Source organism: Vidua chalybeata, chromosome 7, assembly GCF_026979565.1.
Source record: "Vidua chalybeata isolate OUT-0048 chromosome 7, bVidCha1 merged haplotype, whole genome shotgun sequence".
Taxonomy (NCBI): Eukaryota; Metazoa; Chordata; class Aves; order Passeriformes; family Viduidae; genus Vidua; species Vidua chalybeata.
Genome location: NC_071536.1, coordinates 22,064,808 through 22,087,002, shown reverse-complemented (window position 1 = coordinate 22,087,002; position 22,195 = coordinate 22,064,808). Strand labels below are relative to the sequence as shown.

Below are 22,195 nucleotides of genomic sequence, written 5' to 3'. Positions count from 1 at the left end.
AACCCTTTTCCAGCCCCGCCTCCAAACTCCTGAAACTTCCCCATTACCACAAATAAATTGTAGGTATCGTGGAAGGAACTTCCAAACTGATCTATGTCAGTTTAACTGTCTCCTACTAAAATTCATGGGTGATATAGTTTCAAAATGCTGCCAACTGCAATGAAAATGGATTTACTAAAAATAGTTTTGCACCACAGAAGAGATTATGAAAGCAAGGAACTGATGGAAAATTAATTCTAAAAAGGTAATGAAGAATTTAAAGAGAAGGCTGAATTTGTTTTTTATTCCTGAGAATAACAGCACAGAAGAGGGAGGCATGATGAAACCAGTGGTGAAAATCCATTACAAGAAACTGTTCTCTGCTGCAGAGAGGTTAGGAAACACATATTTGCACTTGGGCACTTAGCTGCATTTCAAGCAATGCATAGATAAGATAGTAGGGGCCCTTTACATAAAAGGTAACTGAATCAGAAAAAACAGAGAGGTATAAAAATGGATTAAATATTAAAAAAAAATCCATGCATGCATTGTATTTAGACCTTTAAATCTATTCAAACCTGCAAAAGAAATACCAGAACACAATGTTTCTATAGCATAAGTGTAATAGGCATGTTAACCTATCTTCTCCATTTGCAAAGATTTTTAAGTGGTTGTAAAATAGGATGTACCAACTGCTACTGGAGTCTAAACAATATGATGTTGCAATTCGCTGACTTCTACATGAATCACCACAGATTAAGTTAGCTTAACAGTGTTGCAGCATTTGTCTTCCTTATGCTTTTGTGTGTCTTTTGGTCAGACAACACTCAATTAATAGTGGGTTATCAATGCAGGCTGAATTGTAAGGACCATTACAACTACCAGCTCATTTCCACTGGTTATTGGTGAAGGAAGAGAATGCTAAATCTCTGAAGTTTGCTAGTTTTCATAACATTCCAGGAACTGAAGGCTTAAAGTTGGAGAAGAACTTTTAAGGAAAAAAACAAGGGACAGAGAGAGAAGATTCACTGCAGAACAATTAATATTTTCATAGCTAGAAAGTTCCTGCTTGACTTGGTTGCATACAGTCTTCACTAACAGGCTACTTAAAGAATAACGGCTCTGAATATTTGTTGCTGAAGATCACACTTTGTATCAATAATTACACCTTGTCTGAAGCAGTTATTTGAATTGATCATCTGAAAGAGCTTCTGCTCTTTTCCTATATCTCTGCTGATGGCTGAAGAAGTCATTGATCCAAATTCTAGTTAGTACAGCACAACAGGTCAAATTGTAAACTTGAAATAGTACACTATTGTCTTTTGTTTAAGGTAGTGTTGCCTCATGAAAAAGAAAGTTTTGTGTCCATCCAAATGTGAAAAGGAATATTCTGGAAATCACAATAATGTTTTCTACAAAGTTGGACTCAAAAATTGGTAGACAAAGAGTTGCCCGTGTTCATTTTCTCTCTACTTTCCTGTAAACAGGAAAAAACAGCAGGATGCTATGAAAGTGCTGGACTCAGGAATTGAGATAAATGCATCAGTGTGTTCATTCATGTTTGGATTTTACTGATTAACAAATCTAGAAAGACACTAGTTATTTTAATACCAAACAAGATGAAAGACTTCTTGATCACAATCCTAAGTATTGTATTAGAAGACCTTGATCTGGATTAGAGGTAAAGGAGTGTACCAATTGCTCAGAAATAGGCAGGATACTTGCAGTACCTCTATCACCATGGTTCTCAAAAAGAGTAGAAATGGGGATCCCAGGACCTGTTGTAAGAATGATAAAAAGTCAGTTTATGGTTTGAAGCTGGAATTTGGTGATGCAGTGTGTATTACATTAACACTGATAGCTGACAGGAGTTAAAGAGCTCAAAGCTGATGCAAAAATCTGAATCTTCCCTGCTGTGTAAGTCCCTGCTACAATACATAAGGTACTGTGTGTACAAAGACTTTTATATATACAGACATTGCTCAGCAAACATAATAGAAGCAACTTTAAATCTACTAATGCTTCCTCCTGAGAGATGGAGTGACATCTAGTTAATACCTGAGATGTGATTACATAACGTGAATGCAGAACTAACAATGTGAAACATTCTTCTGAGAACATGTCACATCGTATTTGTGAAGGTGAGTGCCTTTCGCATGGTGATGACCTTACTGACTATTTTGTGCAAGAATGATTGAAAGGTGTTGTTATTTGCTACATTTGGTTCTCTCCTCAACAGAAGTTCTAAGGAACTTTTCAGCTGATCAGTCAGTGCAGAATCACAAGAACAGTAAACTTTATATGGAGTACACAAAAGTAAAACCTTGGATCCTTTTCTTTTTTTTAGATTGTGATGTCACTGTTTTTTGAGTACAGCTGTTGAGGAAACCTGAGATCACTGAAATTAACTAATTTATTACAAAAGAGCTAATACTTCCTTTAATACTTGTGTCATGCGAGTGGATTCAATGATCACATATCTTGAACTGAATTTTTCTTAGATCATTTCTTAAAAAACATTCTCAGGTGCTAAATAGCCAACATTTATGGATGACACATGTCTTAATTTCAGTTGGGAAACACAGTAGTTTCTCACATCTAACTTTGATCACATAAACTGGAAAACAGTATATGTTTCTGAATCCTGTTCTGGCTGCTGCCAGAAGAAAAAACATGGCTCTCATGAGCTGGGTTAAAATCTGTTTTGTGATATTAAGGACATTCACAAATTCATTTTAATTTTCAAAATCCCAAGCTTTTTGTTGAAAAAGTTAAAAAAAATTCCTGAATATATCTGTATTTACTGAAACATCACAAAAGTTTAGAACATGGGAAGTCTCTTTCCTGGTTATTGTGAAATTTCTGTGAGTCATACAAAAATCACTTGGGATAATCAGTATTAACTACAGCACTGATAAAATTTTAAAGAACAACTAATTATATGTTTGGTCCCATGCCATACATACCATAACAGATCAAGGCATAATACTTTGAACGTTCACTGAATCTTGCTGTATAATACTGACATCTCTCTTTCCTTAAATTGCAAGTAATGCACTGTTTTCTCATAGGTTTATTTCCAATGCTGATTCTAAGAGAAAAGTCAAACAAAGAAATTGTTATTTTGCTAAAATTAACTTTACATGTTTCTCTCATATTCTTGGATGCAGGCCCTGTACTTTCAGAACTGTTAATTTAAAATAAACGCTTGGTCTTTTTATCAATTTTTTCCCAAGAGTATATTTAAATGCTAGATGTCATTTCTCTCAATTGTCAGACAGAATCTGAGGTTAAAATTTAGTTAAAATAGCTTGTGAAATTATACATTAAACATCTTGAAATGAAATTGTTTTCTTGACAAATCCAGAGAAATCTTCTATTAAGCTACTATCATTAAGATAATGTTGATAACACTTACTTGTAAATATTCCTTCTTCCTGGATAGCCTTCAAATTCATTGCTTGAATAGAAACTGCAAATTCATTTATATGTTAATAAATAATCCATAAAGTGATGACCTATGAACAAGCATCAAGATGAAAAGCTGTCTTGGAAGTTAATTTAGACTTTTTGAGATTTCTGCGTGTGATGAAAGAGTAGTTAAGCTTATATACCTTTCATCTTAATAAATCTTTGCTCAGACTATGATTAGGTGACACATAAGCCATATAAATAGAGTTCTATCTTAAGAGTTCTATCTTCTCTATTCTCATGAGCTAATCTCTCCAATTATGTAAGCTGTTTCTATCTATACAGTAAGCTGAAACAGAGATCATAAAAAGACAAGTAACTGCAAATTGTGTGAGGGTTAACCACATGATTAAATTAAGTGTTTTTAAATAAGCCTCTCTAAGACGGGTGATAAAAATAAATAGAAAATTGAGGGCAATTTGCAAAGAATCTTTCATAAGTAAATCATGTTTACAAACCTATGCAGTGCCTTAGCATACAAATTTGTTGTGGATGCATTCAGATAAAAAACAAATTACACCTAATTATAATCTGATGAGCTAACAAATGGTGTTCAAATGATTAAGCGTTGCTTTTACTGACAACACTCACAACCTTTTTACTTCATGACACTTACATTGCATCATTTGTTACTCTGAAAATGTATATTGCCTCCCATTCTCCACTTGTAACTTGGATTGCATTCTCCTGTGTAGCGAGACATTTAAGTTACTGAATATTGTAGAATTATTTCAGGACAGCAGATCAATGTAGAACACTTGGCTTGACTTACCACAGAGCCATTGATGTAATGAATATGCTTATAACCATTTTTGTCACTAAAAATTTTGTAGTATGAACTGCTGTCTGATGTAAAATATGGTGCAGAAACAAAGAACTGAAACAATGGAAGAAAAACAGTAGATGAGACATAAGACTGTCCAAGCTGTTTAGCAGATTATACTACACATACTAAAAGTAACAAGGCTATTTAATCAGTTCAAATGGGACAAACTACTTTGCACAGGTTTGTACCCGTGATATTAAAACTCCCTGTGATCACGTTACAATTTCTTTCATTTTGAATTTCTTAAACTGATAATATAGATACCTCAAGAACATAATAAATAAGCTCTCTACTTGTAAGTAGAATAATTGGTATATTCTGAATAATCTTTCTTTAGTTATTTAAAAACAGGCAGAAATTATTTTTAACAAATATGTGTCTGAATAAAGCTAATGTTCATGAATGGTGCCAGACTCAGTATTCTGTGGACCTCAGCTTGTCTGTTTCACTGAGCAAGCACAGCATCAAAGAAATGGATATTTGAAGTTTCCCATACTATTCCACTGATTTTAAATAATAGATTATACCAGATAAGATCATTCAACTTTTTTTTTCTTTCAAAGAATCACATCTTTACTAAAATTGTCAGTCAAGATTGAATTACTGCAACTCTAAATTTTGTTTTCAAAACATGAAGATATGAAGATATAGGAATGATGTGCAAGCACTTCAAACATAGTCAAACATTCCTGAGTGAGTATACCTTTTGAATAATATTAACTCCAGCTCAACTAGGACTTGTGACTACAAGTTAAATTCTCCTGGAGACTGTATCTATGATTCCTAATACTTAAAAGCCTATAAAGGCAAAAGCTGGGATTTATGCATGTGTGCAAATTCTTTAGCTCTAATAAAAATCTGTCACAGAACCTCAAGTAAAGTGTCAAAAAAAAAAAAAAAGGACCCAGTAAAAAACCTGATTTTTGTAAATATATGATCTTCTCATTAAAACATCTCTGAAGAGACAGTGCACTGAAAATTGAATCTCATTGTTAAGTCCACACAGGATATTCAGGCAGTGAGAAGTTCACACACTTGATTCTGTTAACTTCCCCTGCCTGAAAGTAAATATAAGCAACACTACATATTCACTGTTGGAATACAGTCTATATGACTGTAAGTACTGATCTCATGCTCTTACGATTTCCTTGTAGGTTTGTTTTTACTGCAAGTTTGAAAAGGTATATGGCTGTCTAGGGTTACTGGGCAGAGAAAACATCTTTGGCTAAGAGGTAACTCCAGAGAAGTATCACGTGCCATTCTAAGGAGCGTATCTTATCTTGAAGGTTCCCCCTTAGCTGAAGATGTGCAGCACCTGGCACTAAACTGTTCTGAATGGACAGATTTTATTCTTAAGATACTGAGATAGCCCATTTTATCCCTTGCCCTAGTGTCACCAGAGGAATTTTACATCTATTCTTAGGTTCCAGAATGCTTCTAAGGATTACACTGCACTGTAAATCTATCTCTTTTCATTACTTTCCTCCCTTCATTAATTTCTGTCTCAACCAACTTTCCTGTCTAGTCAGTTGGTTGGGACCGAAATAGGTTTGCAAATTTAGAAAGCAGGTAGCCAGATTCTATATCTAGCACAGCATTAAAAGCCTCAGTCTTACAGCGCAACAAGTCTAAGTAGTGGTGCTGTATGTCTCAGAAGGGTGTTCCATGTTTCGAAACACTGATGGGAAGATGCAGGAAACTGTAGCTTTTAACTGAATTAAAATAGAGTACAACAAGAAAACCTACTCCGCCTGCCCATCCTGTTTGACTCTCTTCTATGTGCTGTTGATTCTGAAAAACAAAAGCAAATGTACACTCTTTAAGAAGATTGAGTTTATGGAGATTCAAAATCTTCAAATAAATCAGTAGCTGCCTGTAAAAGAAAATTTTAGAATATTTGCTGTGAAGGTTCAGGGAGTTGGAGGTTGTCTAAGTAAATAATATTTCTGTATTAAGGTCATTACATTAATTCAACTATTGTTTTTAATGGCTGTCATTAGACCTAAATAAAATTTAAAGCAATTATGCAACTTTTTCACTGAAAAGAATGAAAAACTACTTAATCTCATTAATATTTTGGCAAAAATCCAAGTAAAATATTATCAGGAATATTAATACTAAAAATTCAGTTTAGATTTTCTTTGATTTCAGAGCTGAGATGTTGACTTAGAGCAGTGGGTGATGTGGCTACTAGGCATTCTGAGACTATGAATATAAATTTAGAAAATCTTAACTCCTTTTTCCGAAAGATGATTTGGAAACAGACTTATCTGAGCATGAATGATGCAGCTAAAAGTGCTTTTACATTTTTACTTATGTTTTACTTGTAAAGTTCCTAGTGATAAAAATCTGCATTCAATCAATGCATTTCCTTTTTGATCTTGCAAATTTTTCTTTATATTGTCCATTCAATACAGTATTTCTTCACAGTCTGAAATAAATGTAACAAATTTGCTTTTTAAGGAATATGATTTGTATTTCTTACTCTCAACATAATCTCACTACTATTTAAAATCATGTGCTCTCCCTTCTAATTTAATCCCCACAAAGTGACTTTCAAGTTGCAGGTCCTTGTCCCTTAGAAGATGAGTACTTTGCAAGGGCTCCACTGAGCTACTAACTGAAAAGATGGATTTTATTTCTTTTTAAGATAATAAAAATTGAATGTATTGTTTTATATCTGCATCCTAACATTATTTTCCTTTCTTTAAATTAAAACTCAGATCTTGATCCCTAATTTAAGTGTATTAGGGATATACTTAAATTCTCTCATTTGAGTAGTCCCAATTTCACAAAGACATGCCTACCTTTTACTCATACGAATAGTTCCACTGCTCATATTGGTTTCTGTGGTCTAGTCACATGAGAAAGAGCTGAACATGTGAACATTTCTTATGAATCTACACTTTGGGAACAACTTGTAGATTATATTTTCTTATTTTTTTCAGATACATAAAACATAGCCTGTTTATTATACATTAGAGACTCAATGCAATCTGAATTCAACATGAGAACTATTTTTGCCAAAGGAAATGTTCAGAGATATGCTTTCTGATGGCAAATAGAGCTAATGCAGCAGTCCCATCTGTTCACACTCCTTCGATTGGCCATTTGTGCAAACTTTAATGTGATAAAAGCATTGTATCACTGTATAAATACAGAATTATAGAAACGTCAGTAGTGACTCCATAAATAAGGTTTCATGGAGAAATGCAATTAAACAAGGATCATGAACAAAGTCCTGAAAGATGTTAATTGGTCTGGTCTGGTCTGGTTCCAGCAAAGCAATTAAGCACATGCTTAATTTTAAACACATAAACAGATCTACTGAAGTAAATAAAACTGGTTATGTGCTAAAAGTTAAGCTTGTGTTAAAGTACTTCACTGGATTGTGGTAGAATCCTAGAAACCTTATATGTTTTTTTATTTCCATTAAAATCTGTAATTATTAAAATATAGCTTACTTGCAGGCAAGGTAGAGATTCAGTGTTAATGTACCTATAAACTGGAATAATTACTTAGGAAATGTAGCAAATGCTACATGAAACATGTTTTTTCCCCTACTAAATTACAATATTTCTCTGTGGAATACTACTTCAATGACAATGTTTTTGAAATAACAGGACCTTAAATTCCCTTTAAATTTGCAACGGTTTTCATGTAAAGAGGAGTAAAAATTATTTTTAGCTTGAAAAGGCTGTGTCAGTTAACTCTGAATTTATAATTTATCAGCTATACAGAATGCTTTTATAAATATTCTTGCCTTTTATTTCCAATTAGTTCAAGTTTTCATCTAATGCTAGTTTTAATAGGTGTTCTGTACCATGAACCTGAAGAACAAGACAAGCCAAAAGCACCAATGCTAATAGACAACAAATGAGATCTCTGTACTAGAGTTACTGAAATTCAGGGGTGTCTTTCCTTCAGGATCTATATGAATATATCTGTGTGTACACTCTTCAGGCTTTACAAAGCTCTGTTCTGTTCAGCAGAGCAAAGTCTTCTTTCCCAACTGACTAAATCAGAGAATGACATATTGAAACCAAATGTAGTTACTGTTGCAATTAGCCTGAAGTTTTCTTTTCAGATCTGATTGTGTTTCTGAAAACTTGCCTACTGTCTAGAACAGTATGATTTGATAAAACAGAAGAATTTCTTCTTCCAGAAAAGTTGCCTTACTGTTAGTGTATGTTCTTTCAAATAATCTAACATTTATCTAAAAGGACATGATTTAGTAAGACTTAGAATGGAATTTCAACATGGCATAATAAGATTTCCTTTAAAAAAATACAGATCCTATATGGTTTCACTTTTGAAGATGTATTTAGGTGGTGGCTGTTCTTGTTTTGGTTGTTATTTAAGTTTCACAAAGAAAAAATGTAGTGATTTTATTTCCTAGAGAAATGAATATTTTTCACCCCTCTTCCAGCAATTAAAATACTGAAAAAGGTATCACTACTAGTAAAAGATTATTGTTATAAAACACTATAAAATATAATTATGGCAGGGATTAAAAAATGCTAATTTCAGCAATTTTAGATTTATATTTCCAACTTCATTACCTCTGGACAGTCCCAAGTATTTGAATGCTCTTTGAAGTCACAAATAGCTAAAACTGAAAAATTCTGTATTCTCTTCAGCCACTGCACACAGATTCGAGTATCTGTTACCCAAGTAAGCCAAGTAAAATAGTGATCACTAAAATATAAAAAAATAAAAAAAAGGGAGAAATGGCAGTTATTAAACAACAGGAGTAAGGAAGCATTGCTACAGATTGCATTACCCACATTTCTCTCTAAGAAACAACAGCAAAGCTTTCACTGTTTTAGGGTACTTTTTTATCCTCTGTAATGATGTATCATATGGACAGCCAAAAGAAAAATGCAATCTTTCTAGTTAGCTTCTGATCCTTCTAGGGGTTTAATATGACAGTACACTGTTAGATAAAGTACAACTCAGAGGTTCAAGGGCTTAATACAAATGGACAAAACCTTTCATTTAACCAAGAAAAGCCATATTTGAGGGCACACTTACCTGGATGCTATGATTGCAGGAACTGGCACCTCCTTAGGACCAAATGCTTCAGAGTTAATAGTGTCTACAATAAACACTTTAACAGTAGGATTTTTAGCTCCAGCCTTCAAAGGAAATATTTTAGGTTATTAAAACCACGCTCTGAATAATTCAGATTGAGGAACATCAGAACACTTTTTGCAGGAAAGTAGATTGGTTACAATATATGAATTCAGTTGAGTACAATAGAGCAAATAGTCTTATAAGATCTAAGAGTGACACTGCAGCAGTAGTACATACTTAGTTTTCTATCATTTATATTTATATATATATAAAGAAGAAAACCTTTTAAACATTTGAGTTTGTGCCTTTCTCTACAGAAAATGTGCTTGGTGGTAATGATTATTCTGTTTGCAGTGGGAGTCTTTGCAGCACACATTACACTGACTTCAGCATAAAACTCCAGTTTATTCACATGATTGCAAGTGCTGTTTGACATCCCAATTGGGAAATGGTCGCTTAAACTGATTTCATGGTTGCTTCCTCACAGTTTTTTAATTCTTCTCCATGCGTGGTCTAAACCATCCAGTTTTACTTTAGAACTGTGACCCAGCTGACAGGTGAGCAAATTCTTTAAATACATTAACATGACCCCTTGCAATCATATGAACAAGGTAAGAGTCAGAAGAGCTTTCTAATACATGCTGAAGAAATGCCAACCCAAAACCTTGTTGCCTTAGATTTGGCACTTGAAAGCAATTAAAATCCAAAGCCCGTTGAGATCAAAAAGCACTATGAAGTGTGCAAATAAAGTGAAGCCTTTATTTTAAAATATATATATAAAAAAAACCTTAGTCTCATAATTTATTTACTATAATGAAAAATAATTACTGCATAGTTTACACACCAGAATAAGTAAACTGAATTGAAAAATATTAAGCACTTTTGCACATGCTTCTAACCTAAAGGAGTAATTCCATTTATTTCACTGATATTATATTTAAAATATATAAAATATATTTTATATTTTAATATTATATTTAAAATTTTGTATGTACCTACAGCTGTTCAGAGCTTAGACCAAGCTTGTGTTCTTTTACTTAAGTCACAACAGATTTAACCATGGCAATACTTAAGGAATTAAGCACAGTTAATTTTCTCATTGTCGCAACTCATTTCTCAACAGAAAGGAAGTCAAAAGAATGATAAAACATACCTTTGGGTATGGGATAATTATTTTTCTAGGATACTGGTCCTCACCAAAATATGAATATTCAATAACTGGTATGTCAGAATCATTAAATTGTACATATGCTAAATATCTTCCACTTGGAGACCACCACAGTGCATATTTTGTTGCTAGCATCTCCTCTGAGAAAAAAAAAATGTTTATAACTGCAATCTACCTTCCAATCTATTTTAGTACTCTACTCAGCAATCTAGACACATAAAGACAGTTACACTAAATAAATAACATCAAACATTTCAAAACATGCACACTTAATTCACTTGGAATTTTCCTGTGCGCAGGTTTTTTTAAAGTTTTTTTTGGATGCACTGAAGTGCCAAATTTTCACTGAAATTAAAACTTTAAATCTTAATTCCCAGCCTCTGCCTTTGCATCAGAAGGAAGACAACTTTGTAGAGTTCTGATACAGTTTCAGCAACAAAGACCCAGGATTTTGGTTATGTGTTATGAATACAAAATTCATACATTGTACAGTAAATACCATATGGAAAAGAAGTAATCCTTAGGGCTGAAAAAAAAGAGTATCATCACAGATACTTTTAAAATGGATTGTGCAAACCGGAACCAATCTAAACAAAGTATTTATCATGCTGCCCTTCAAGACTTACTTACCTTCATAGACCCAGTCAGGAATACCATTAAATATTTCATTCTGTTTTCCATCACTAGTTATTTTAACTGGTGCCTCTCTAGGACTTTGTTTCAAATAGATATTATTCTGATATACATATACCTAAAGACAAGAAAGTTTCTTTTTAAGAGTACAGGCAAAAACAGGATTAGAGAAAGATCTTCTGCAGTCAATACTCCTACATTACACTAGCAAGACCTAATGAATACAAAATGGGAAATGGTACACTAATAGCCCTTGTAAATTCTGCAAGAGTTGGTACCTCAGCAAATAAATTATACATTGCAGACCAAATTCTATGTTCAGTAAAATTTTTAGAACAGATTTTAAATCATGCATCTGTAAATCTCCATTTTAAATTCATGTGTTACTCAGCATCAAAGGGAAACCACAGGAAACCAATTGGTTTTCAGACCTTGAAACTGCATTTAATCCTATTTAAAATTATGTTGGTCAATTCTGGATAAAAACTGGTGAGCAAACTGAAACATATAATGTACCTGAGAACATGGATTATTCTTCTCTTGAGATACAGACAGTAAAATCTGAACAAGTTAAAACTTTTCTTTGTCATTATTTCTCATAACCAAGATTAATAAACACAGGCCTGTAAAAAGTATGGCCTAAGAAAATAAAAACCAAAGGCAGATAGATGTCTTTTAGCCATACAAAGCAAATTCATTCTAGCACTTAATTATCTTTACTAACCAATTTGTGTCCAACGGGTGACCAGGATATATACTGAATTTTATGTGGAAGCTGATTTTCTGTTACAAAACCACTAAAAAAAGGAAAGAAGTTGAGATGGCTTTTTGTGCACAGTGCAGATGGATCATTATACTGTACATTAATAAAAAAGTCACAAAGTTATTTTCTAACTGCTTATTGTTTCTTGAGCAATGCACAATTAAGGCAGGCAGAGACATGCAGTTAACACAATGTGCACCAGTGCTAGCAAAGGCTTAAACTTAGTCCTTTGAAAACCTATTCAATAGCCTAAGGAGCCAGCCTTATCTGTTTTCAAATGCTGCACAAGCACCTAGAGTCATTTGCTGTGGCTGCAGTCTGTGTTACAGTCTCAGCAGGTTATTGGGAAATATGAACTCAGCATGCACTGAGGCAGGCACGACAGCAACACACCCAGCATTTGTTGAGGATCCCAACTCACATGCAGCACCTCTCTACTCACAGCAGCTTGCAGCAACTTCTTCCTGTCACCCTGAGCCAACAGTTTCCCAAGAATGCTGCAGCACAGTGTGGCCCCTGTTGCTCAGAACTAAGTACATTTGGTCACGCTGCTGCTTTCAGCATAAAAAGGTGACTGCAGAGGCAGATGGCTTCCTTTGGATTTGGGTGGAAAGGGGAGTGTTTTGGGCAATCTTGGGAAAGAGACCAAATGCTATGAGAGAAGCTATAGACTTTTGAGGAATGCAGCGTGGGCTGTTACAAGAGTTTTAGGGAAGCTGAAGATTAGACCAATGATAAAAGGAATGAATTAGTGGAAGGGGATGGCGACAAAAGAGAATATTGACCAGTGAAAGTTTTAGGACATGAAATAGAAATCAATCCAGATGAAAAGAATGTATGATTTTTCCTAGAGAACATTTTTTTTCTCAAGCAAACAAGTAACCTGACAGATTTAGACAGAAGCAAGTCAAGATGGTAGTCACATTACTACAATTTTGGAACAAATGCTTGCAAGCCCATCACTACAGTGTATGCGCCACAGCTCTCTGTAAGAAATATCAGGTCTTACCCATTTATGAGATCATAAATGTGATATGATGCTGTATAAGAGTATCTCCACAGCTGCATAAATAAAGCAAGAGAATATTATTAGCCTTGAAAAAGATAATCTAATTACAAATAATCAGCTGCCCCTCCACAGCCTATTCCCTTCTCAAGAAAATACCAAGAAACATTTATCTATGGTAAACACAATCAACAAAATACAACATAAAATTAAACATTTCATTAAGAGGTATATTAAAATAATTACCTTTGAATAATTGCTTTCCAGAGCTATGAAATATTGGTCTGATGACATCACATAATTTGAAGCATTAACTTGTTTCTGAAAAATTAAGTAGATTAGATTCTAGTTTCACTGACTTTTAAACTGTAACTTGAAATACAACTGCACTTTTCTGCCTTTTTATTAATGAAAAAGGTACATACCATTGTGCTGTTTGTCATGATGGTGGTTGCATAATCAATTTCAACATTGTAGAGAATAATATCATCCTCTGCAGACTGATGAAGATACTCATTATCTTTATAAACAAGATAAAATGTTTGTTACCTCCACAAAAGATACTACACAACATATGATAAACAAATTCACACCTCTTTCAAAGAATAGGTTTTAAACAAATATGTTTCAGCATCTACATAAAAAAATGTTTTTCTTCTAACAATGCTGAGGTACAGAGTTATCAAGTCTTCAGAGTTCTTGAGTATGTTCTCGAGATTATACAGTGCACAGAGGATCAACTATTTAACTTTACAAGTAAATGCCAGATTTTATTCTCATGTCTGATCAAGAATGCCAGTGACAGACCCATTAGAAAGTCAGTATCAAAATGTAAATGTTTTAAAGAAAATTACCTTTGCTTATCATTTTACCAGAACATTCTCTTTGTACATTCTGCAGATAAAAGCAGCACCACACAACTGATATTGCATTATCTGCCCTTACTGACAAGAGTCCTACAAAATAAGGGTGAGTGGGCTTCATTGAAAATAGAATTTAACCCTCAAGATCTGAGCTATAGTTTGGTAGAGAATAAAGAGCAGAATTTTAGCTTCATATTATTATTTTCACTGCTATAAACAGAGAGAATGAGTTACATATTTGGTATAGCTAGAAAAAAAGACTAAAAGTTAAATAGGAGCCTGAAATATTGTGAAGATGTTCATTTTTAGGAAATTAGATCACCCTTGGATCTTCTGAGCACTCTTGTGTGATTTGTATAACAGTATTTGTGTTTAAAATCACCCTTAGGATGAGATATACAATTTTAACTCCTTGTTTCAAAAGAGAAGTAGACATATGGAATGCTGTAGGCATGACTATCTATGGAATCTAAGGCATGACTTTTGTGTGAGTTTTGTGACTGTTAAAAGGAAAGATAAGTCTAAGTGAGAAAGCTATAAAGAGAGAAGAAGAATATTAGGTTTAGGTGATGTGCTGCCTTCATTCTTCAGACATTCAAACAGAATTCTAACAGTGACCTAATTTTTAAATCATACAAGTGATATCTACATACTTCAAACTGCCAATTGTAAAATTGAACCACTGCAAGCAATGCCTCACTCATAAGGCTTACTTCACTTCTAAAATTGTGGGCTAAAACTAGCTTGGTGAGACTCTATGTGAAGGGGCACCATGCTTCTTGCTACTGGCAGAGAACAGTGTTTGAGGCAGCACAGAGATGGGAGTATTATGTGTGCTAGAATGTAATCAGGCTAGCTCCAGTCTCCCTTGGCTATGCAATTCAATGATAACAAGAGCAGCACTTCAGCCACACACAGACACATTTATATCAGCAGTAATTAACTTCATGTCTCCACCCTAAGGAACTTAGAAAGTCAGCTTTATTTTCTATGCAATATCCTGGAACTCAGGAATTTCAGCAGTGTCAGCACTTCCTTAAATGAAATTAGAACAGCTGGCCTCATTGCAGAGCCAGGTACTACTGAAAACAAAGAACAGGGCCTGGAAGACAGACTACCTCAATCATTACAAGTGGTAAGTGAAAAAGTGCTGTGAAAAGCATGGGAAGGAGATTGCTTAAGGAATGACTGACACATTGACAAATTTCTTTCACTTGCTGCAATGAGTATGACAGTAAAAGAAATAAAACACTGAAGGCCCCTGTAAAATTATAGTTTATACTTGACTCAGACATGTCTGTTGAAACATCAAATACCTGGATTTTCTAGAATGACTGACAGAACAGTAAATTTCAACCATAAGTTTTGACTAACACATTGTTTAATTTCATAGTTAGCATTCATTCAAAGTAAAGCTGGAAGGAAAATACATTTCTCAGTCTGTGTAAACCAGACTGGAAATACATATTAGAAAGGTTTATCTATGTTTGAGAAAAGGTTTTGCTTACCTGACACCCAATATGGAAAAAATGTTTTATATTGGAAGTTTCCATTCAAATAATCCTCCAAGGTAAGAGCTCTAGGACCATCATCTGTGTTGACAACTAAGCATAAGACAAAAATTTTCTGTTAATGACAAGAGGGAAAAAACGTATTAGTCCAGTGTTTTGTTTTTTCTGTATTTAGTGCCATGTGGCTACCATAGTCCTGGAGATATGCAAAGCATTGGTGAAACAGAAAGGAAAGTTCCCCGTTACTGTTCTGATAAGTTCCTTTAGCCTCTGAAAGACTCATTTTGGGAATGCAAAATTAACTAGACAAACTCATTTATTTCAACCATTTATTCACACAGACATATTTACCTGAAGACCCTGTGAATCCACATAAGCCTTTTCCACACAAAAGACAAATTAAAGGTTGCTTGGTGTTTTTAATTTTTTTTTAAAGCATGGGTTTCATGAACTTGTAGAGGCAACTGTTTTAATCAGGACCTTCACATGTTCAACAAATGGTCAAACAACAGGATGCAAACCCTAACTTCCAAATTTTGTACATGCCTCATTAACCATTTTTAGAAAATGGCTTGCAAAATAATCACAATCCACATATATTTCTTAGTAGTCACATGAAAAACATCGATGAGTGAATGCAGGTAAAAATAATGCTGAAAAGTAATGAATGAGTGAACCCAAACTTAAACTTTTTATTTAATGCTGCAAAAGAAAATTGACAATGATTTTTGAAAGGAGACAGGTACTCAAATATTTGATTTCTAAGCAGGTCAGATAACTGTATTAAAATAATGCAAGAAGTGGAGGCTGGTTTTCTGGATGTTGTCTGGTTATATCTTTTCCCAAATCTAAACAGCTTAGCTAGGGCAGATTTTAAACGAAAATTCAAGGTCAATCAACTGGATAAGAAGAGTGCTAGATAAGAAGAATGAGAAGATGCTGTGCAGTTCCTGTGTAGAATCTATGCAATTCACAAGAGTGAGAGTAATCAAAATACTTAATCCTCAAAAGACATATGAACTGTTCTGATAAAGGCCAATTTTTAAAGTTCAACAGCATAATAATGTCAGCTTTCAGGTCTAGGTATTCTGGACACGATGTTTCCTCCTTAAAAATCAAAGGGACTTCTGCCAGGGTTTTCAGAGGTAGTAGAGATGTCACACTGCAGCTTAGTAGATCTTTGCCACTTCCCTTGTTTGTTCCTTCAGAGCTCTCAGATGACAGTCAGATAATCAAGATGACTCGTTGCTCTCAGGTTTCCTATCATGCTCCATCACTTGCTCATTAGTTGCCCTCTCTGTTAAGATCACACTGACTTCCTGGGAAATGTTTCTTCATATTACCTTCTATGGTACTTTGTAATGATAACACATATTTTCTTCTGCTAAGTGACTATTATTTACTGTAGAATACACATGTCAGGTTGCCTGCTGACACAAGCCAAGTCTGCACTAATGCAGAAGAAAGCTGTCACAAGGAATAAAACTGAATGCCAATCCAGAGGCAAAAACCTGTCCCTATAAACTCTGAGCTAACAGTATATCCAGAAAATATCCCAAGAAGTTCAATAAGAAGTTAATTCCTCTTGCTAATACTATGACTGCATATTACAGATCTTTGATATACTAATTATAAGCATAGAAGATGGCAGACTTAAAAAAAAAATAATCAGAAGATAATTCCAAAGAATCCAGTTCTAGTTATGTTGAATGATGATTACTTATCACTATCTCTCAGTTAAAAATCTCTAAGTGAATAAGCTTATTAGCAAAAGAAATCAAGATCTATTTCCAAGGTTGTTTGTATAGAAAGCTTAAAATTTGCAGTCCTTTTTGATACCCTAATCTGGTACCTGGTTCCTTCTTTCATCTTAAGAGACAAGCAATATCACAAACTTCTCATCACTGATCTAATTTTCAGAGCTCTAATTTAAACCTTCCCTGTGTTAGCAATTTCACCCTTACATACTTAATATTCCATGAAGATTTATTATGACTGCTGATTTTCAAAATGTGCCCACTAAGATCTGAACTTCTACCACTGTACTGCAAAAAATTTGAAAACTATTTCTCACTTGAGTATTTAAAAATGGGAATGTTTGTTTTTAGGCAACAGAAGATAGCAGCAGCATCTTCAATAGTTTGCTTCAATTGTTGCTGATTGTCTCTTCTGTAACTAGAGACTTGTTCAATAACAGTATCTGAAATCTCTGCTCACAAATCAGACACTAACACAAAAAGTACTCTATGTATCTGCAGCTCTCTATAGGCATTAATTTGAATGGCTATTGGTAAGCTTGGCAAATTCTTTCATTGTGGTTTGTTTCCCTATGAAATAGGAAGGATGAAAACAAATGCCCATGGATGAGAAGGAAGCAAACAGCAGAGCTAACCACAGAAATGATAGCTTACCAAATTTCAGCTTTGTTAACTTTCTTTCACCACCCCACTGCCTCAGTTTTAATCCTTTGTGGTCCATTTCCTCTCATTTATAGGGTGCAGTTCTGCATTTCTCTGTGCACTGAATTGGTTATTTTGCTTCACAGAGTAACTTGTTTTATATATTCAATGATCATAATTACTCACTCATACATTTAAGGATATTGCACTTACATGTATAATTGTAGTGATAGAAATCTGTAAACATATAATAATTATCACTGGTTCTATGCAGATAGCTTCTCCTTTACCTTTCAGTTCACTGTCATGAGAGAACTTAATAAAGTAAAATTTGCAGTTAATATAACTTGCAGTTATATTAAACTCAGATTAACTTTAGGTACATCACTCCATCACTCTGAAATTCTGTTTGTATTACCAGGATTATTCCGTTTCAAAGACTGCATATGGGTAAACCAACACAACCCTTTGTATTTCAAAGCTCTCCTGGCTTATGGCTTATTCCACATGTTCTAATGTGCATCCTTATAAACACAAACCTCAATTTAGCACCAGAAATTAATTCCAACACTCCTGACCCTGCTCCAAGACTTTGGTCACACTCAGCATCAACTCACGTCAACTGAACCTGCTTTTCCACTTTTGGATTTGGCTGAGGAGATGCAGAGAACACTACCTCTTCCTAAGAAACTGACTGCTCACCACTTTGTGGCTGAGCAGTAAGCTCTATGACCTCACCTGTGAAATCAGAGAAACAGGGATTGAGCCTTAGGCCCAGGCCAAGAGTACATAAGGAACAGAAATTTTGACAGACATGACTTTGGACATTCATTAAAAACAGCAGAAGAGATCAATTTGAAGCCTAAGAAATACAAACAGTTAATTGTAACTCTGCCTGTGGTTCTGCTATTGCTTCTCAACTGCAGACAGGTATTTTCTTGTTTATGCTGCAGAAGAGGACTAGATATACCAGTGCACAAGTGAAAAGCTCCTTTCTGAACCATTTGGAGTTGCAGTGTCATAGCTGGGTTATCACTGTCAGGTAAATCCCACCACACATTCCTAACTCAAAGATGTGTCAAAAAATGGTCAGTGATTTCTTAGGCATGGATGCCATCTGCTACACTGATATTGCACACCCTCCTCTTCTGAGCCCCACAGAAATTGTCTAATACTTGCAGTTGCACGTATTTCCCTCTTAATATCCTCTCAAAAATTATTTTGCTGTTAACTTTTGAGAATTTTTGACATTTTTATACACTTGCATGTGTAAATCAAAACCACCTACCACATTTTGAGAAGTCTGAAGAACATTAAATGACTAGAAACTTAGCAGACAAAACCAGAACTAAATGCTTCTTCCACTTTCCTTGCAGGTTTCTTAAGTAGAAATTTATTTGCTCTGTGTCTATACATTTCTCATATGCAATTAATTGTCTTTCTAGAGTGCCACATCCTCTCAGTTGAGCAGTGGTAAAGCCGGAATGTACAAACAACATTCCAGCTGTGCAGCCATTTCCTGTCTGTCTCCAGCTCACAAAATTTGTAACTGCAAAATTAATTTATATTTATTCTATTTACAACTGATCAGTAGACTACTTAGAACTCAAAAAGGTTAAGGCATTTGAACAGGTAACTGCAGCACTTGCAGTTCCACCTGAGAATAAGAAGCCATAATCTGACACATCCAACATAATTGTGTGTTGGACAAAACTGTGTGTTCTTCAATTGCCTAAAATGCTCCTCCAAAAGCATCCTGTGAAGTAAGATAATTTCTTTATCATCCTACTGGATCTAAATATGATGTTTGGTATGACTGGTTATTGAGTCACTATTCCAAGAGACATGACAAGAGTTCTCCATAATTGCTAAGGTACTGAAGAGGCCAGTGAGCTGTATTTGACAACAAAAAATATACCTTCACTTTTTCCTACAGTATCATCCATCATCAGCTTCTTCAGGCTGCCAAAGTGATCCTTGGTCTCCAACCTCTTTGTTCCCTCACTACTATTTTTTTAAATTTAAATCTCATAAAAATATTCTGCCTTGTCTGTCATAAAATGCAGATCTGATGGGAGTAAGTCTGACTTGATACCATGCATTTACCCTGTAGTGAAAGCTCAGATTTAACCATGCTTAGCTAGACAAAAAATCTGGCACCCCACTATTGACAGTAAAGTCAAACCTGTCACTCTGAGGCACTATCTCTTCCAGCACTGCATAATATATATGCATATCTATATCTATCTATAGATAGATATACCTGATATATATCTATCCTCATATTAAAATGCTGCATAACAGAATCACCCCTAACTCCTTCAGAAACCTTCAACCCTTCTCTCAACAACACAGGATAAACATTAGTCACAGAAATATCAGATATGAAAGAGATTTCACCTCTCACAAACCCTGCATATTAACTGCAGGACTTAACTTTCACAAGACTTAAGCAGATGGTTGATTTTATAACATTTAGTTGTAAATACAAAACTGTTTCTCCATCCCAGTCCCCCTGTCCACACACACGAAAAAGAATAATAACAGAAAAAATGTCCTTTAAATAGACAGTCTTACTGGATATAAGCCTTTTATTAATGTTTTAATTATTTCAGAGGCATTCAAGTAATCTGCTATAGTGGTAAGGTCATGTAAATACTTCTGCTGCCGTTCCTAACTTGTCACAGAAAACAATAACCATCAAGTCAGTGCCACTCATGTTCAAAATTTCAAAACTCATTTCAAGCTTCACCAGAGCACTCAGCAGACCACACTGTGTTGATTTACCTAGAGCTGGCATTATAATACTAGAGCAAACTATCCATCCCTATTTTATACAATGCTGACTTTAATTTTCAAATGCAAGCTTGAATATATTCACAAATGATTCATCACACCCCATCTACAGAAAAAAAAAAAAGTTTAACTTGTAATTGGATACAGAACTTCTGTAATTATTACACAAGCATTTAAAAACAAATGCAAGTTCATTAAGCTAAAGAAAATTACTAACTGTTGGGGAAACTCTCCTAACCCCTAACACAGAAAAATAATATGAGAAGATCTGAGAGTTATTTTTGCAGCTGTGACTAAGAACATTATATATCATGCACAGTGAAGTTAATTCAGGTGCTTTTCACTTCAAGGAGTTCCTTGTTTCAACATCTGCTGGCATTTCAATTCTACCTTCAGGATATTTCAGCTGTCAGTACATTTCTGCAAAGTGATAAAGCCATAACAATTCTGACAGGACAATCCTAAACAAGATTTGATAAACTTTTGTGAACTTTAGAAGCCACAATAGCCAAAGATACTGCATTTTACACTACATTAGATTAGAAATACCTTACCTTTTGAAGGAAGCAGTATAATACACATAAGTAATAAGGAAAGCAAAAGGCATATAACCACGCCAAATATGATTTTTAGCCGGGTCTGCAGAACAGAAACAAACAATAATTACAGTTTTAGTATTGCCTGAAGTTTGCTTCCATGGCTGGTAAATAATGAAATCCTCCTTTTCTGTAACTGCTGTAATCGGTCCTAGCAACAAGCAAAAAATGTCCCTGCAGTACATATGAAAAGACTTCCCTTTCCTTCTTCTTTAAAGCAAATATTTTCACATCAGAGTCGGCCTTGTCTAGCAGTTGACAGTTTAAAACAAATTATGTAAATGCTACCAAAAGCTGAATTCAGGAGCATACAGACCTTCATTTTCCTGTCGTATTCTAAAAGAATGTAAATTCTCTCTTCTGGGTGTTGGTCAGTAGATCTAGGAGAGGAGTTTGAAAAGGCAGTGTCTGTTTTCACAGTTGGAGGCCAAACCTCTGGCAGACTTTTTTTTCCTACATACTTTTGGAAACTGTGCCAAATTTCAAAGGCTTTCCATAAAATTGAAACCACACTTTTGGGGAAGTTCTTGGACCAGCAGGGGACAGTGGGAGGCTATCGGGGTGGTGATTATGTACTTCCCATCAATTTGAGCTGTAACCAACATCTGCTCACACTAACTTGAGGTTTTTTGACTCATCAGATACTTGGCATGCACTGTTTTTCTCTGAAAAGTATCTACTGTGTTTTTTGGCAATCCCCACATTCTCAGGACATAGTCATGACCGTATTTCTACTCTCTACAGAGAAATTAGAAGAAAAGCCGATAGCTTTATTGCTTATGTGGAATTCACATATGTTTACTTTTAGAAATAATAAATGATGGCACAAGAATGCAAAACAAGCAGCAGAAACAGTACTGTTTAATGTCTTCCACATGTGAGAATTGCTGTTTTTCCCTGAAAACTATGCACATCTATAGGCTACGTAGGAGAGCTTACAGAAGTAAATACATACAAGCCCAGCGGAAATTCTGAAATAGTTCTCCAACCGCCAATTACACCTATTTTATTTAGCCCACTGAAATGAGGTCAGCTGAAAACTGGGAAAACTCTGGAGACCGCAGTGTCAGGTTACATAATCCATCCCTTAGGAGAGCGGAGAAAGGCT

General features: G+C 34.7%; 1 protein-coding gene across 3 annotated transcripts in view; it reads right to left on the bottom strand.

The window, feature by feature from the left end:
• FAP (fibroblast activation protein alpha) overlaps nt 1–22,195 on the bottom strand; it is a 37,608-nt gene extending 15,413 nt beyond the window's left edge. Inside the window, exons 1-18 of one of the 3 annotated variants that reach the window (XM_053947408.1) lie at nt 22,043–22,195; nt 21,404–21,467; nt 21,046–21,130; nt 15,294–15,389; nt 13,348–13,442; nt 13,169–13,267; nt 12,926–12,978; nt 11,878–11,950; nt 11,151–11,271; nt 10,506–10,660; nt 9,311–9,414; nt 8,839–8,974; nt 6,023–6,067; nt 4,223–4,327; nt 4,067–4,137; nt 3,398–3,451; nt 2,946–3,070; nt 1,710–1,757 (exon numbers count right to left, since the gene is read on the bottom strand). In XM_053947408.1, coding sequence (XP_053803383.1) covers nt 1,710–1,757; nt 2,946–3,070; nt 3,398–3,451; nt 4,067–4,137; nt 4,223–4,327; nt 6,023–6,067; nt 8,839–8,974; nt 9,311–9,414; nt 10,506–10,660; nt 11,151–11,271; nt 11,878–11,950; nt 12,926–12,978; nt 13,169–13,267; nt 13,348–13,442; nt 15,294–15,389; nt 21,046–21,130; nt 21,404–21,409 — 1,471 coding nt within the window. In that variant the 5' untranslated portion in view covers nt 21,410–21,467; nt 22,043–22,195. Of the gene's footprint in view, nt 1–1,709; nt 1,758–2,945; nt 3,071–3,397; nt 3,452–4,066; nt 4,138–4,222; nt 4,328–6,022; nt 6,068–8,838; nt 8,975–9,310; nt 9,415–10,505; nt 10,661–11,150; nt 11,272–11,877; nt 11,951–12,925; nt 12,979–13,168; nt 13,268–13,347; nt 13,443–15,293; nt 15,390–21,045; nt 21,131–21,403; nt 21,520–22,042 lie in introns of those variants that run through there. The other 2 variants (XM_053947407.1, XM_053947409.1) reach the window with 2 other exon arrangements.